The sequence below is a fragment of the Oryctolagus cuniculus genome, chromosome 2 (assembly GCF_964237555.1).
Source record: "Oryctolagus cuniculus chromosome 2, mOryCun1.1, whole genome shotgun sequence".
Classification (NCBI taxonomy): domain Eukaryota; kingdom Metazoa; phylum Chordata; class Mammalia; order Lagomorpha; family Leporidae; genus Oryctolagus; species Oryctolagus cuniculus.
In genome coordinates, this window is record NC_091433.1 from 88,675,421 (window position 1) to 88,691,691 (window position 16,271).

General features: G+C 52.0%; 1 protein-coding gene across 3 annotated transcripts in view; it reads left to right on the forward strand.

The window, feature by feature from the left end:
* Window positions 1–16,271, forward strand: part of PLEKHA2 (pleckstrin homology domain containing A2) — a 108,296-nt gene that overhangs the window by 41,100 nt on the left and 50,925 nt on the right. For all 3 annotated transcript variants that reach the window (XM_008273961.4, XM_008273960.4, XM_002720775.5), the window contains one exon: window positions 10,424–10,587. In XM_008273961.4, coding sequence (XP_008272183.1) covers window positions 10,447–10,587 — 141 coding nt within the window. In that variant the 5' untranslated portion in view covers window positions 10,424–10,446. The remainder of the gene's footprint in view (window positions 1–10,423; window positions 10,588–16,271) is intronic.

The following is a 16,271-nucleotide window of genomic DNA, read 5'->3' on the forward strand; positions in this document are numbered from 1 at the left end:
ATAGTTTTTTTTTTGTTGTTGTTGATAAAGATTTATTTATTCAAAAGGCAGAGTTACAGAGAGAGAAAGAGACAGACAGACAAAAGAGAGACTCTTCCATCCGATGGTTCACTCCCCAGATGGCTGCAATGGCCAGGGCTGAGCCAGACCGAAGCCAGGAGCCAGGAGCTTCTTCTGGGTCTCCCACGTGGGTGCAGGGGCCCAAGATCTTGGGCCGTCTTACACTACTTTCCCAGGTGCAACGTTATCAGGGAGCTGGGTGGGAAGTGGAGTGGCTGGGACTTGAACCTGCTCTCTGATATGGGATGCAGGTGTCACAGTGGTAATTTAATTGGCTGCACCCGGCCCCTGCTTGTCATCTTCTTTCTTTCTTCCTTTTTTTTTTTTTAATCCATCTCTTTATTTATCCACTGAGCCATTGATGAAAAAATGCCAGCCCCTTCTCCCCAGTTTCAAGAAGGAAAACTACAGAGGGTTCTTGTCAGGGCCCCGTTTCTTTCCCAGAGCACCGGTCATGGTGTGGCCCAGGTGCTGTAGCAGGAGAGGACACTGAGTCAGACACTTGGTGTGGAGTCAGGCCTGAGTGTCCGGCTGTCCCTGAGGACGTGGACGCCTCTTTTGCCGACCAGAGCGTACAGAGCCAACCAGAGGGGAAAGGGAAGTTGCAGCAGGAAGCAGGAAACCCAGGCGGCTTGGAGGGTGCTCAGGCCGTGGGCAGGCTATCTGGCTTTTGGGTGATTGTGATGTGTGAGGTTGATTTGTCGGAGTTGGGTCCTTGAAACACCAGCAGAATCCCAAGAGAGCTATAATTCAGGCCAAACTTTTCTTTTTAATGATTTTTTAAAAAATTTATTTGAAAGGCAGAGTTACAGACAGAGAGGGGGAGACAAACAGAAAATTCTTCCATCTGCTCGTTCACTCCCCAAATGGCTGCAACAGCTGGAGCTGGGCTGATCTGAAGCCAGGAGCTTCTTCCAGGTCTCCCACGTGAGTGCAGGGGCCCAAGGACTTGGGCCATCTTCTGCTGCTTCCCCAGGCCACAGCAGAGAGCTGGATCAGAAGTGGAGCAGCCGGGTCTCAAACCGGCGCCCTTATGGGATGCTGGCACTGCAGGTGGAGGTTCAGTCTATTACACCACAGTGCCGGCCCTTCAGGCAAGTTTTGTTTTTTTAAGGAGTCTGGAAGATGGAGAAATTTGCTCTCCGCTTCAGAATTTAGAGGCTGGTGAGGCAGTGCATGTGGAAGAGCTTTCTCTCCTGCTAAACAAAGTCACACATTTCCTGTAGAAAATTTGGAAAATAGGGAAAAATATATAACAGTCAGTGGAACTTGCCCATAACCCACAGGTGGTAACAATATCTTGATGACTCTATAGCTAGTATTTTTTTTTTAAGATTTATTTTATTGGGCCGATGCTGTGGCTCCCTAGGCTAATCTTCCACCTTGCGGCGCCGGCACACCGGGTTCTAGTCCCAGTCGGGGCACCGGATTCTGTCCCGGTTGCCCCTCTTCCAGGCCAGCTCTCTGCTGTGGCCCGGGAGTGCAGTGGAGGATGGCCCGAGTACTTGGGCCCTGCACCCCATGGGAGACCAGGATAAGTACCTGGCTCCTGCCATCGGATCAGCACAGTGCGCCGGCCGCAGCACGCTGACTGCGGCGGCCATTGGAGGGTGAACCAACGGCAAAAGAAAGACCTTTCTCTCTGTCTCTCTCTCTCACTGTCCACTCTGCCTGTCCAAAAAAAAAAAAAGATTTATTTTATTTATTTGAAAGAGTTACAGAGAGGCAGAGAGAGAGAGAGAGAGAGAGAGAGAGGTCCTCCATCCGCTGGTTCATTCACCAGATGGCTGCAACAGCTGGAGCTGGGCTGATCTGAAGCCAGGAGCCAGGAGCTTCCTCCAGGTCTCCCGTGAGGGTGCGGGGGTCCAGGGACTTGGGCCATCTTCCACTGCTTTCCCAGGCAATAGCAGAGAGCTGGATCAGAGGTGGAGCAGCTGAGACCAGAACTGGCCCACATGGGATACCGGCGCTTCAGGCCAGGGCTTTAACCCGCTGCGCCACAACACCGGCCCCTATAGCTAGTCTTTTAAAAAAATCCACATATAGGAATACAAATTACCTGAAAACCTTGTATTTGCTATTTGAAAGTCAGAATGACAGTGAGAAGGAGAGACAGAGCAAGAGGTCTTCCATCGGCTGGTTCACACCCCAGATGGCTGCATTGGCAGGAACTGGGCCAGGCAGAAGCCAGGAGCCTGGAACTCCCATCCAGGTCTCCCACGTGGTTATTGGTGGTCCCAGGACTTGGGCCATCTTCCGCTGCTTTCCCAGGCACGTTAGCAGGGAGCTGGATCAGAGGTGGAGCAGCTGGGAATTGAACTGGCGCTCCATTATGGGATGGGAGCATTACAGGCAGTGGCTTAACATACTGTGTCTTAATGCCAGCCCCCAAGGATACCTTTTCAACAATTGTGTGGCATTTCTTGACCTGAATGTCCTGTAATTTATTGAATCATTCCTTAATCATTGGAACATTCTGGGTATTTTCACTGTTTCATTATTACTCATAAATTCTTCTGCAATTGCCATGTTTTTACTTTACTCTCTATATGCATCTTTGTTTATTTACTTGGGTGGAATTCTGGAAGCAGAATTATTGGGTCAAAGGGTATGAACAGTTTTAGCTGTCTTGTTGGATAGTGCCAGATTGTTCTCCAGAAAGATACACATTCCTGTCCCTAGTGTGTAAGAATCCTAGGATATTGTTTTCTGGAGCGGACAACATCTGTTTTAAGCTGCAGTCCTCCCTTTACTGTCTAGCCCCTGTGTCTCATCTGCAGTATATTCTGTTTTCTCATGGTCCCACTCCCAGCTGTCTCTTGTATATTATGATACAGGATTGATAAAGGTTTCAGTTTAGGGCAGTTTTATTCTGGGTTGGAATCCCTGATGGTGGAACCTCAGGCACTCAAGAGCGCAGTGGAAGAGAGGACTGGGGGGGGGGGGGCAGGGATGCCTCCCAGGGCCCTGCCTTTCATGCCAAGTGGGCAGCCACTGCCTCTTCCTTCTGATGAGCGTCTCTGAAGAGCAGGCAGAGGTCCTCCAGCAATCTCGGGCTAACTGCCAATCAACCTGCTCCCTACCACTGATGGATGGGTCACTCTTTCTCAAAGTTCCACTTTTACCAGAAATTAAATAAGTATTTTCATTTACAACACATGTTTAGGAAATGGTATTCTACTGAAGAAATCTGCATCCTGTTAAACTGTACTTTTTAATTTTACTTTTCATTAAAAGGCATTATTTAGTTCTTTGAATTACATGGGACCATATTTTGGTTTGGTGAGTGTGTGTGTGTGTGTGTGTGTGTGAGAGAGAGAGAGAGAGAGAGAGAGACAGAGAGAAGAGGAGATGGAAAGAAAGAGAGGATAGAATTGGGGGGAGATGATGTTCATATACTTTTTGATTTACTTTTGACAAAGTCCAGGAGGCAGATGAAATAGGAAGCAAGCAGAAAAATTTTCAACATCCTTAGTCATCATTATGTATTTGAAACTGACAATAGTTAAAAATAATAACATTCTATGTATGTAAAATTATAGTGATGGTGACAATGTATTGCTGGTTGCAATATAAATAAAATATCTTTAGAAAGCAGTTTTGTAATTGGTCTCAAGAGAGCCGGCGCCGTGGCTCAATAGGCTAATCCTCCACCTTGCGGCGCCGGCACACCGGGTTCTAGTCCCGGTCGGGGCGCCGGATTCTGTCCCGGTTGCCCCTCTTCCAGGCCAGCTCTCTGCTATGGCCAGGGAGTGCAGTGGAGGATGGCCCAGGTGCTTGGGCCCTGCACCCCATGGGAGACCAGGAAAAGCACCTGGATCCTGGCTCCTGCCATCGGATCAGCGCGGTGCGCCGGCTGCAGCGGCGGCCATTGGAGGGTGAACCAACGGCAAAGGAAGACCTTTCTCTCTGTCTCTCTCTCTCACTGTCCACTCTGCCTGTCAAAAATAAAAAAAAAAAAAAAAAAAAAAAATTGGTCTCAAGAATTATTAAAGATCATAACCTGTGATCTAGTCATTTTATGTGGGACGTAGGCTCTTTTTTTTTTTTTTTAAGAGAGCCTAAACAATGCACAAAGAAATCTAATGTTTAACTACATTAACTTTTTTAAAAGATTCATTTATTTATTTGAAAGTCAGAGTTACACAGAGAGGAGAGTGAGAGTGAGAGAGAGAGAGAGAGAGAGAGAGTCTTCCATCTGCTGGTTCACTCTCCATTTCGCCGCAATGGCGGGAGCTACACCGATCCGAAGCCAGGAGCTGGGAGCTTCTTCCGGGTCTCCCACACAGGTGTAGGGGCCCAAGCACTTGGGCCATCTTCTACTGCTTTCCCAGGCCATAGCAGAAAGCCTGAAAGGAAGTGGAGCAGCTGGGTCTTGAACCGGCGCCCATATGGGATGCCGGCACTTCAGGCCAGGGTGTTAATTTGCTGTGCCACAGTGGGACGTAGGCTCTTTTTGTATCAAAGAAGAAATAAATCATGAAAATATTGATGTTATTATCCAGTGAAAAATTACCAATAACTTAATGGTCTAATGATAAAGAAGTGGTTAAGTGAGTTTTAGTAATTTAATATTATGCAACCAATAGAAACACCATGTTATACAAACACCATGTAGCAACATGGAAAATGTGTATAATATCATGTTAGGTTTAGAAAAAGTTGATTTTGTGGATAGCAATATGAAAAATCATGCAAAAGTGAAAACTGTTGGCTGGGGTAATTTTTATTTTAAAAATTCCAGAATCCTTATGATTTTTGCAACAAAGCCAGGGAGCCCTGCCAGGGAGATGTGGCGTGGTTGGAAAGACAGGGCTCTGTCTCGCTCTGTGCTGTCAGCCACGCATTGGAAGGCTAGGGAGTTTCATTAGGTCAGAGGCGAAGGGCCTTGCTAAGGAGAGGGGGTTTTTGTGCCTGGCACAGTGTGAACATCTTCCTTGTGGTTCCAGCAGACAGGGGAGGGTCACTGTTAGGATGTGAGGCCCAGAGCTTACCTGGAGGGGCAGATAAACCACCCTGTGTCACCTTCTAGTCAATATTTTTACTGTGGGGAACTCAGGTTAAAGTGAAATTAAAGATAACAAATGATTCTGGGGGAGCCAGAAGACAAGTGAAAATTGTAACCAGAGGAGTGTGTCTGTGAGTTGGAAAGATATTTCGAAGCATGGGACCTTGAATATTTAATGCAGAATCTGTGACATTCTGGATTCTTTAAGTCTCTGGATGACTTGTAATATCTAATACATTGTAAATGCTATGGAAACAGTTACTAGTGGTGTTTAGGGAATGGCGGAAAAAAAAAGGAAGGGGGTATGTACATTGTTCAACAGAGATGTGAGCTTTTCTGCTATTATCTCCTGTCTGCATTTGGTTGAATCCTGGGATGTGGATCATAGGGAGATGGAGGGGCAGCCGAGTGTTGTGTGTCCATCACATCGTGCCCCTTCAGTACCAGTGGTTCCCACTCCCTTCTGCTACTGTGTGTGGAGCTTGGGGATGGGGTGGCAGACGTAATTTTCACAGAGGCCCCTGTGAGGAAGAGGAAGATCCAGGAAGACTTGGAAGATGGTGGGGACGTGGGTGCAGACGCTAGGAGACCGGATGTGGGGCGGCTGGGGCTGCAGGCTCTGTGTGCTAGATATCAGCAGCTGTTGTGACAAAGGGAGATTGGAACAAAGTGGCAGAGGGCTGGGGTTTAGGGCCTCAGGTTTGTGTTTTGTGCACCATGTGTTGAGCGAGTGGCTCCTGGTGGTGGGTGGATTGGAACCACATTTCTGGGTGACGCGTTCTACTGCAGCTGATCCTGCTTTGTAGCTCCCACGTTCTTGATGAGCTCTGTGACTCAGCTGCTTCTTGGGACATCCAAGCAGCTTCTGCCCACCCTCCACCCATCAGTGTAAATGATCTGCAGTCAGGAGAGGTAACCAGAATTCTTCTTACCTTTTCTTACTGTCTGCGAGGGTCCTGTTGCACCTGTGGCTACACTCAAACGGGAGCCCCTCAACAAAAGTGGACTCCGGCAGGGTTGTACAGAGAGCCTGATGTAGCAAAAGACAGACATTGATTAACCTGCAACAACCAGGATTGGGCCAGGCCGAGGCCAGGATCCAGGAGCTCAATCCAGGTCTTATGTGGGTGGCAGGCACCCAAGTACTTGAGCCATCACCTGCTGCCCTCCTGGGGTCTGCATTAGCAAGAGGCTCGAATTGGGAGCACAGCTGGGACTCAAACTCACGCACTCTGATATGGGATGTGGGCATCCCAAGTGGCATCTTAACCACTGTGCCAGATGCCTGTCCCTGAAGGGGGAAATATGGAAGTAGAATGCAGCTGCACACTCTGATTGCCAGCTGGATCCAGAGGTGGCCAGCTCTCTTCTCCCCCTGCAGTTTGAATGTTTGCTGTGAGAGATGTCACTGGAACAGAATAGACCTGCAACCCCCCGACCCCCATTTCCCCTCAACCCTGAAAATTCTGTCTCTAGGGCTGATTTGCCTTCGAGGGATTCACCCTATCCTGGCCACACAGCTCTGCACCATTACTGGAAGGCAGACCCAGCCTTCGGCATGGCACTCCCGCTGTCCCGGATCAGCCGTTGGTGGGGAAGTGTGCTCCCTTCCCCAGCTGATGCTGGGCCTCTCTTCTTGCTGTCTCTGGCCCGTCGACTGCAAGACTTAAGCAGGTCCTGTTCCTAACTCTTGGTGTGCACCCACCTCTTTGGTTTTGCTGCAGTCTCGCTCCATATGAAACTGGAGCTGGGGCAGGAGCTGACTTTCAGTTGGCACTGAGCCGCCTGTAATCAGCGTGTAGGTTCCTCCGAGGTGGGTGCTGCTACTGTGCTATGCGTGGTCCATCTCACCCCCACCCTGCTGTTGGCCTCCACTGCCCCTCTGCCACCATCTTTTTAAATTTTTTGATTTAAAGATTTATGTTTTTTTTGAAAGGCAGTTACACACACACACCACACACACACACACACACACACACACACATAGACACACAGAGATGGCCGTGATGAAGCCAGGAGCCTGGAACTCCATCTGGGTCTCTCACATGGGTGCAGGGGCCCAAGCACTTGGACCATGCTCTGCTGCTTTCCCAGGTGCATTAGCAGGCAGCTGGATGGGAAGTGGAGTAGCAGGGAATGAGACTGGTGCTCAGATGGGAAGCTGGTGTAGCAGGTGGCTTAACCCGCTGCTCCACAACGCCAGTCCCTCCCCCACTGTCCTTGTAAAAACTTCTTTCCACTTTTTGTCCTTCTCTTAACTCCTCTTTTCTGCCATTTTCACTTTTTTTTTTTTTTTTAGCTTTGCCCCATTTCTCTGCCTACTTTACTCCTGTGTGCTCCCCTCATGGCCCAGTGAGTAGCCAGGGATGTCCTGTCCCCCTCGGGATGCTGGCCTGACCTTACCTGGCGTCCATGTGCTTGCTCGTGTGTGCCACATTTTGGGGGGGCAGCCCTTCAGCACTGCAGGGCCCCTTGGGGTGGGAGAGACAGGTCCCTCCCTCCAGCAGCTCTCCTTGGAATCAGCCTGACCACGTGGGACTTGCCTGCTCCACAGCTTACTTGCTGACCAGTGTCAGGTCACGGCCCAGCCATCCACAGCTCTGCAGACCCAGGGCCGCTGTGGGCTCAGGCCACTGTGCATTTTGCTCTGTTGGAGCAAAATGGTGGGAGTTGACTGTCCTTAGAACTCTGAGTGTCACATGGTGTTTTGTAACCCTGGTGGGATGGCTATGCCTTGCTGCCTGTAAGAAGAAGAGAGTACACATTGCCTTGGCTCCTGGGAGGCCCAGGGAAGTCACAGGGGATGGGAGGCTGGCTCGGGGCTGCGGCTCAGATCATGTCACCAGAGATCCCAGGGCTTGGCGCTTTCTTCTGAGTCCTCCTTCTTGCAGTTCTGAGGGGCTTCTGGGCTTCTGGCATTGTCTTTCTCTGTGCCTATCCGTGTCCAGATTTCTTCTTAGAAGATGTCTGACCAAGGGCCAGGGCCCGCCTCATAACTTTGTGTGAACTTAATTTACCTCCTTAAAGTCAAGTCTCCAAATATGAAGGCACTTCAAGAAGTTCATGGAGGGGCCAGCACTGTGGCGTAGCAGGTAAAGCCGCCGCCTGCAGTGCCAGCATCCCATATGAGCTCCAGTTCGAGTCCTGGCTGCTCCACTTCTGATCCAGCTCTCTGCTTTGGCCTGGGAAAGCAGTAGAAGATGGCCCAAGGCCTTGGGCCCCTGCACCCATGTGGGAGACTCAGAAAAATCTCCTGGCTCCTGGCTTTGGATGGACACAGCTCTGGCCTTTGTGGCCATCTGGGGACTGAATCAGCGAATGGAAGACCTCTCTCTCTCTCTCTCTGCCTCTGCCTCTCTGTAACTCATCCTGCAAATAAATAAATAAATCTTTTTAAAAAAGAAGTTTATGGAACATGGACTGAAAAGATAAGTTTATTCAGGTGTAAACACTTTTAAATCCATGCATACACAGAGGGTCTTGGGAAAGTTTATAGAAAATGTGTATTACCAAAAAACTAGCCCTGGATTTCAAACTTTTTTTTTTTTACAAAAAAAGTCATTTCACTTTTTTTTTAAAACCTTTTTTTTTTTTTTTTTGACAGGCAGAGTGGACAGTGAGAGAGAGACAGAGAGAAAGGTCTTCTTTTGCCGTTGGTTCACCCTCCAATGGCCGCCGCAGTCGGCACACTGCGCTGATCCGAAGGCAGGAGCCAGGTGCTTCTCCTGGTCTCCCATGGGGTGCAGGGCCCAAGGACTTGGGCCATCCTCCACTGCACTCCCTGGCCACAGCAGAGAGCTGGCCTGGAAGAGGGGCAACCAGGACAGAATCCGGTTCCCCGACTGGGACTAGAACCCGGTGTGCTGGCGCCGCAAGGCGGAGGATTAGCCTAGTGAGCCGCGGCGCCGGCTTTTAAAAACCTTTTTGAAAGGAAGGTGGTTTAGAATTAAAAACAGAAACCTATTTATTCTTCTTTATTTGAAAGGCAGAGGGATAAAGGGAGAGAGCTAGGGAGAAAGAGTTTTCTTCTGCTGGTTCACTCCCAGATGTCTGCAGCAGCAGGCTGGGACCAGGCCTAAGGCAGGAGCCTGGAGCTCGGTCTGTCTCCCACCTGGATGGCAGGGGCCCAAGTACTTGAGCCATCACCTGCTGCCACCCAAGGTGTGCATTAGCAGGGAGAGCAGAGCTGTAATTCAAACCCAGGTACTTCCATATGGGATGCGAGCTTCCCAAATGGTGTCTTTTTTTTTTTTTTAAGATTTATTTATTTATTTGAAAGGCAGAGTTACAGAGAGGCAGAGGCAGAAAGAGAGAGAGAGAAAGAGAGAGGTCTTCTATCTGCTGGTTCACTCCCCAGGCCAGACTGGAGACTGGAGCTTTTTCCAGGTCTCCCACCTGGGTGCAGGGGCCCAAGGACTTGGGCTGTCCTCCACTGTTTTCCTAGGCACATTAGCAGAGACCTGGATTGGAAGTGGAGCACTTGAACCAGCAGCACCCATATGGGATGCCAGCACTGCAGGTGGCGGCTTTACCCAGTGCACCACAGCGCCGGCCCCCCAAGTGGTGTCTTAACCACAGCACCAAATGCTTATCCCTCAACCTTTCTTGCACTAGAATAAAGCTACCTTTTTTTTAAGGTTTTTTTTTTTTTAATTTTGTTCTAAAGGCACAGTGACAGAGAGGGAGAGACAGAGACAGAGATCTTTCATGGGCTGGTTCACTCCCCAGATGGCAGGGACTGGACCAGGCTGAAGCTAGGATCCTGGAACTCCATCCAGGTCTCCCACATGGGTGCAGGGACCCAAGGACTTGGGCCATCTTCTGCTGCCTCCCCAGCCAGGTGCATTAGCAGGGAGCTGGATAGGAAGTTAAGCAGCACAACACTGGCCCCAATAAAATTCCTGTTTAATTCCATTGTTCCGTGTGCATCTTGAGGTCCCCTTATAAGTCACATTTCGAGGTGCTGGGCGTTTGGACTTGGGCATATCGGTTTTGAGGGGACACAGTCTAGCCCATCTATAAGAGCTACTAGGTGAGGGTGGAGGGGGCGGGAAGGCTCACTAATCTGGGCACACCAATGGGATGTGAACCCAGGCCCCTGATCTGGGATCCAGGCTTACATCCTCTAAGGGAAGGTGCCCGATGCTGTGTTGACACAACCGGGAAAGACGGCTCAGGACATGTGAGCGGATGTTAACGACTGCTTTCAGGGCCGAGAGGGGTTTCTAGGGTCTGTCTGGGGTGGAGCGCTGCTCGGCTTCTCCCAGTCAAGCCGAGCAGAGAGAGGTGCCTGCACCAGGTGCCCAGGCACAGCCTGCTTCCCCTCCTCACCAGCGCCTCCCTCCTGCCACGCAGGGTGCTATGAGCAGAGCCCAGGAATGCCTTATGTGGATCGGCAGAACCGGATCTGTGGGTTTCTGGACATCGAGGAGAATGAGAACAGCGGCAGGTTCCTGCGGAGGTACTTTATTCTGGACACCCAGGCCAACTGCCTTCTCTGGTACATGGACAACCCCCAGGTGAGCGGCAAAGGGGGAGGGCCAGGGTGCTGGCTGGCCACTGCTGCCCGGGAGGGAGCACGTGGGCTTAGCCTTTGGGGCTTTGTGACTTGGGTACCTCCAACCTGCTACTGGTCAGAAGGTGGGGGAACACCACCCTTCCCTTGTGTGCGCGCACACACACACTGTGGGGAGCAGCTCGGACTATACTGTTACTGGAATTAAGACTTATTCTATGCACCTGCTCTCCCACAATATGGCGCTGGGAGAGGAGTAAACAGCTTCTACCCAGCTGCCTCCAGTTCAACCAATAAACTGTAGGACTTGCTCCTGATTGGAGGAGAGCAGCGTACTCGGCGTGTGGGCAGCCGAGTTGGGATTGGCAGAGGAGGACTATAAAGGAGGAGAGAGACGGCACGCACCAGGAACATCTAAGGGGAACATCTAGCTGAAGGAACACCTGTGCAGCCCCCGAGAAGAGCCGGCCGGCGGTGTGCCGCTCCCCTGCGGAAGTGGGGAATGTGGCCAGGGGGAACTGCCGTTCCACGGAGGTGGAAGGGATAGTAGCCAACCCGGGAAGAACCAGCAGCAAACCCGGGGAGGGCCGAGCAGACAAAAGAACAGCGCAGGGTCCTGTGTCGTTCCTCCACGAAGAGGGGGAGCGACATAATGGTGCCGTGACTCGGATAGGAAACCTAGCTCGGATAGGAAACCCAGGACGGATAGGAAACCTAGGAGGGAAGAACTGGGAAAATACCGGAGAGAGAGACTAGCAAACAGCCTAGGGAATAGCCGGACGAAAAGGGTGCCGGAAGAAGCTATTGAAAGCCTAGGCATAGATTCGGACTACGGACTACGGGGGGAAGCTGGGAGAAATCTCTAAGGTCGAAAGCGAAAGTGAAAGCTAGAACAAACAGACTCGGATACGGACTGTGGGGAGAGGCCAGGAGAAATGAGGGAGGAATATTGTTGGAGGAAAGCTTGGGGAAACATACCGGGTAGAGAAAAATGTTAGAGAAATTGAAGCCGCGGGGGGCAGGCCGAGGCGGAAACGAAAGCCACTTTGGGATTCTCAAGTTAGCCCGGGAATAGGGGGCGAAAAGTTAAAACCAGAAGCGGAAACGTAAGCCTGGTTGGGATCCGTCTGATTAGCCTGGGGAGCAAAGGACGGGAAGCCAAACCGTGGGGCGGAGACGTAAGCTGGGTTGAATTCGCCAGGCTAGCCCAGGGAACTTAGATTGAATGCTAGTGGCGGAGACGTGAGCTGACGCTGTGTGGTTCGCAGAGGCTGCCGCGCGCAGAGAGCGTGTGGGGCACAAGTACATAGGGAACGCGGGGCTAGCGCGGAGACCGCGGAGTGTGCGCGCAAAGCCGAGCCGCGCAGAGCCGCAAAGCCACACAGATGAGAGAGGCGCGGGCTGAAGCGGCTCAGAGCCGGCGAGGCGCCGAGAAGCAGCCTCGGGGCGGAGCCCGCTGGCGGGGCGAGGCGCCGGGAAGCCGCGTGGAGCCGTGAAGCTGCCGGCAGGGCGAGGCACCGGGAGGCCGCGGGGATAAGAGAAACAGAAGTTCAGAAGTAAAATGAGAGAAATAGGAATGCTGGAAGATAGAAGTAAAATGGGGGAAATAGGAATGCCCGGAGATAGAGAAATAGAGAAATAGAAAGGCCTCCCCTCAACATGGCAATGAGAAAGCTTGGATTCGGTCTGCCTGATTAAGTGAGGCGATGAGCACCTGCGGGCGGCTAGCAGCTTATGCGCCGCAGGTCACCGAAGACAGGCACGAATTAACATCAGTAAGGCCTCCCCACAACACAGCAATTAGGAGGCTTGGATTCGGTCTGCCTGATTAAGGCGGTAAGCACCAGCAAGCAGCTCGACCAGAGTATGAGCTGCAGGTCACCGAAGATAGGCACGAACCAACACTAATAAGTCTCCCCCACAATATGGCAATGAGAAGGCTTGGATTCGGTTTGCCTGATTGTTAGGGCTTGTAAGGCCCTGCAGGCAGAGCAGAGCATGCGCTGCAGGGCACCGAACACAGGCACGCATCAGCGCCTAAAAACCTCCTCACAACATGGCGAAGAGAGGACCCGGATTCGGTTTGCCTGATTGATAGGACTTGTAAGAACCTGTGGCAACTCTAGCAAGTAGAGCAGAGTGTGTGCCGCGGGACACCGAAGACAGGCGCGTATCAACGCCAAAAAATAAAAAGAAAGGGGGATCTGTGGGGAGCAGCTCGGACTATACTGTTACTGGAATTAAGACTTATTCTATGCACCTGCTCTCCCACAATATGGCGCTGGGAGAGGAGTAAACAGCTTCTACCCAGCTGCCTCCAGTTCAACCAATAAACTGTAGGACTTGCTCCTGATTGGAGGAGAGCAGCGTACTCGGCATGTGGGCAGCCGAGTTGGGATTGGCAGAGGAGGACTATAAAGGAGGAGAGAGACGGCACGCACCAGGAACATCTAAGGGGAACATCTAGCTGAAGGAACACCTGTGCAGCCCCCGAGAAGAGCCGGCCAGCGGTGTGCCGCTCCCCTGCGGAAGTGGGGAATGTGGCCAGGGGGAACTGCCGTTCCACGGAGGTGGAAGGGATAGTAGCCAACCCGGGAAGAACCAGCAGCAAACCCGGGGAGGGCCGAGCAGACGAAAGAACAGCGCAGGGTCCTGTGTCATTCCTCCACGAAGAGGGGGAGCGACACACACAACCTATGTACACACAAATACACACAAAGAAGCCCATCTCAGATCTTAGCTCGCAGAGCAGAAAGCCCTCCTGACTCTGGGGATCCTATGTCTTTTTGCACACACCAGGGTTTCACACTTGCGAAAGCCAGGCAGGGGCCAGCCAGGCTGGATCTGGGCTCCAAGGCCTGGCCTGTTTCCTGTCTCTCATCAGGGCTGTGGCCTGCTCGCTGCTCCTGCTCTTCCAGTCTGGGGCCCCTCCCCAGTGGAGAATGTGTCCTGGCTCCCTGAGCTGGACCAGTGTTGGACTACTTCTGAGTCAGAAAGTCATAGAAGGCTGCGTTGGAGGTGACTTTGGAGGTCACCTGGTATTGCTTCTTCATGCTGCAGATGGGAAAACTGTCACACATCGCGATGGGCCAAGGCGGGGGTGGAGAGCGTCCCAGCCTGCGGGCCGGAGGAGGCCCAGAGAATTGTCTGGTCTGGTTCTGCCAAGGCTACCGCGGGGGGGACTAGAAATTCAATAAATCTATATAGCAGGCTATTTTTTAAGTTGATAATTATGTATGGCCCATGAATGATGTTATAAATATCCAGTTGGGGCCGGCGCCGCGGCTCACTAGGCTAATCCTCCGCCTTGCGGCGCCAGCACACCGGGTTCTAGTCCCGGTCGGGGCGCCGGATTCTGTCCCGGTTGCCCCTCTTCCAGGCCAGCTCTCTGCTGTGGCCAGGGAGTGCAGTGGAGGATGGCCCAAGTGCTTGGGCCCTGCACCCCATGGGAGACCAGGAGAAGCACCTGGCTCCTGCCATCGGATCAGCGCGGTACACCGGCCACAGCGCGCCGGCCACGGCGGCCATTGGAGGGTGAACCAACGGCAAAGGAAGACCTTTCTCTCTGTCTCTCTCACTGTCCACTCTGCCTGTCAAAAAAAAAATAAAAAAAAAATATCCAGTTGGCCCTTGGCAGAATGAAAACCTCTCCGCCCCCCGACAAGGACACAACCAGAGTTAGGTGACTTGTTTAGCATTTTGTGGAGATCAGGCAGAAAGATAAGGGCCACCCAAGTTTTATCCCTATGCCCGGGAGTCCCAGAAGGCATCACGGGTCTGGGACAAGCTGCTCTGCGCCTGATCTGGGATCTGAGTGCTCTTGGCGCTTTTCCTTCCCTGTGTCCCAGAGCAGTTTGGTGAGGTTGGGCCACAAAGACTGGCATGGCCCCAGAACAGCAAGATCCCAGGTCATGGCCAGTGGGGCCTGGTACTTGGCTGTGATTCAGAAGGCCGCGTGGAGGACAGTCTGAGTGGGGGAGTGGAAGACGCTGTGTGCGTCCCTAGCTCGTTGTCCGGGCACCTGTCCCCCGCGTGGAGGACAGTCTGAGTGGGGGAGTGGAAGACGTTGTGTGCGTCCCTAGCTCGTTGTCCGGGCACCTGTTCCCCGCGTGGAGGACAGTCTGAGTGGGGGAGTGGAAGACGTTGTGTGCGTCCCTAGCTCGTTGTCCGGGCACCTGTCCCCCCGGAGGCCTTCGACGTTTGTTTTTTGGAAATGATGGCTGTGAAGTCAGTTGCTGCTAATCGCCTCCTCCAGGAAAGAGCCCCGAGCAGAACCACACTCCATGTTTCACCCCATACAGCTGTCACTCTCTCTCATCCCCGATACAGCTGTCACTCACTCTCATTTGAAGTGTTGAGTATTCAGAGTGAATCCCACGCACGGGCATTGTCACAGCTTCTGCTGCACCTGGAACTCCTGCCTTTGTGCCCTGCACTGTGGTTTTCCCTGCCTCGGCCCTGCACGGGTGCTCATCACCAGGTCACAGATCCATGGCAGAAGGAAGGAAGGAAGGAATCATTTAAGGTACCTCTTTTGGCACTGTCGGAGGAGCTTGGAGTAGAGTCTGTTGCTGGTACATGAGGCTTCTGCATGCCTAGAGTTAGCCTGGGTGACTTGTGGTCCCTGAGTCTTACCCTTCCTTTTCCATTTTCCCTGCTTTGTGTACCTTCTCCCATTCACTTGCTAGCTTACCGCAAGTCATTTGAATGTATTTTTTTTAATTTATTTATTTACACAGAGTTACACACAGAGAGAAGGAGAGGCAGAGAGAGAGAGAGAGAGAGAGAGAGAGAGAGGTCTTCCATCCGCTGGTTTCACTCCCCAACTGGCTGCAGTGGCCAGAGCTGCGCCGATCCAAAGCCAGGAGCCAGGAGCTTCTCCAGGGTCTCAAATGTGGGTGCAGGGGCCCAAGGACGTGGGCCATCTTCTACTGCTTTCCCAGGCCACAGCAGAGAGCTGGATCAGAAGTGGAGCAGCCAGGAGTCAAACTGGTGCCCATATGGGATGCTGGCACTGCAGGCAGCTGCTTTACCCACTACACCACAATGCCGGCCCTAGTTGAATGGATTTTTGTCTTGATTTACCTGTTTTGGATCATGCCTTCCATGAGGGCTAGTCTTTCTAAAAGTATTATTTTTTAAAAAATTTATTATTTGAGAGGCAGAATACCGAAAGTGAGGAGAGACAGAGAGAGAGAGATTCTGTCTGCTAATTCACTCCCAAATGGCCACAAGAGCTGGGCCAGGCTGAAGCCAGGAGCTTCTACTGGGTCTCACATGTGGGTGGCAGGTGTTTCCCAGGTGCATTAGCAGGGAGCTGCATCGGAAGTGGAGCAGCTGGGACATGAACCACTGCCCATGTGGGATGCCAGTGTGCCAGTCAGTGGCTTAACCTGCACAATACTGCCCCCCCAAATTATTTTTTTGTTTAATTTGAGAATCAGAGACAGACTGACAGTTCCCATCTGCTGGTTCACTCCCCAAATGCCTGCAATGGCCTCAGGCCAAAGCCTGGGAGCTGGCAGCTGGAAATTATCTAGATGTCCCCCATGGGTGGCTGGGACCCAAGTACTTGAGCTATCTACCTGCTGCCTTCCACAGTCTGCATTAGCAGGAAGCTGGAGTTGGGAGTGGAGCTGAAACCTGATCTTGGACATTGCTAATTGTCAGGATTCCCCTAGCTCTGAC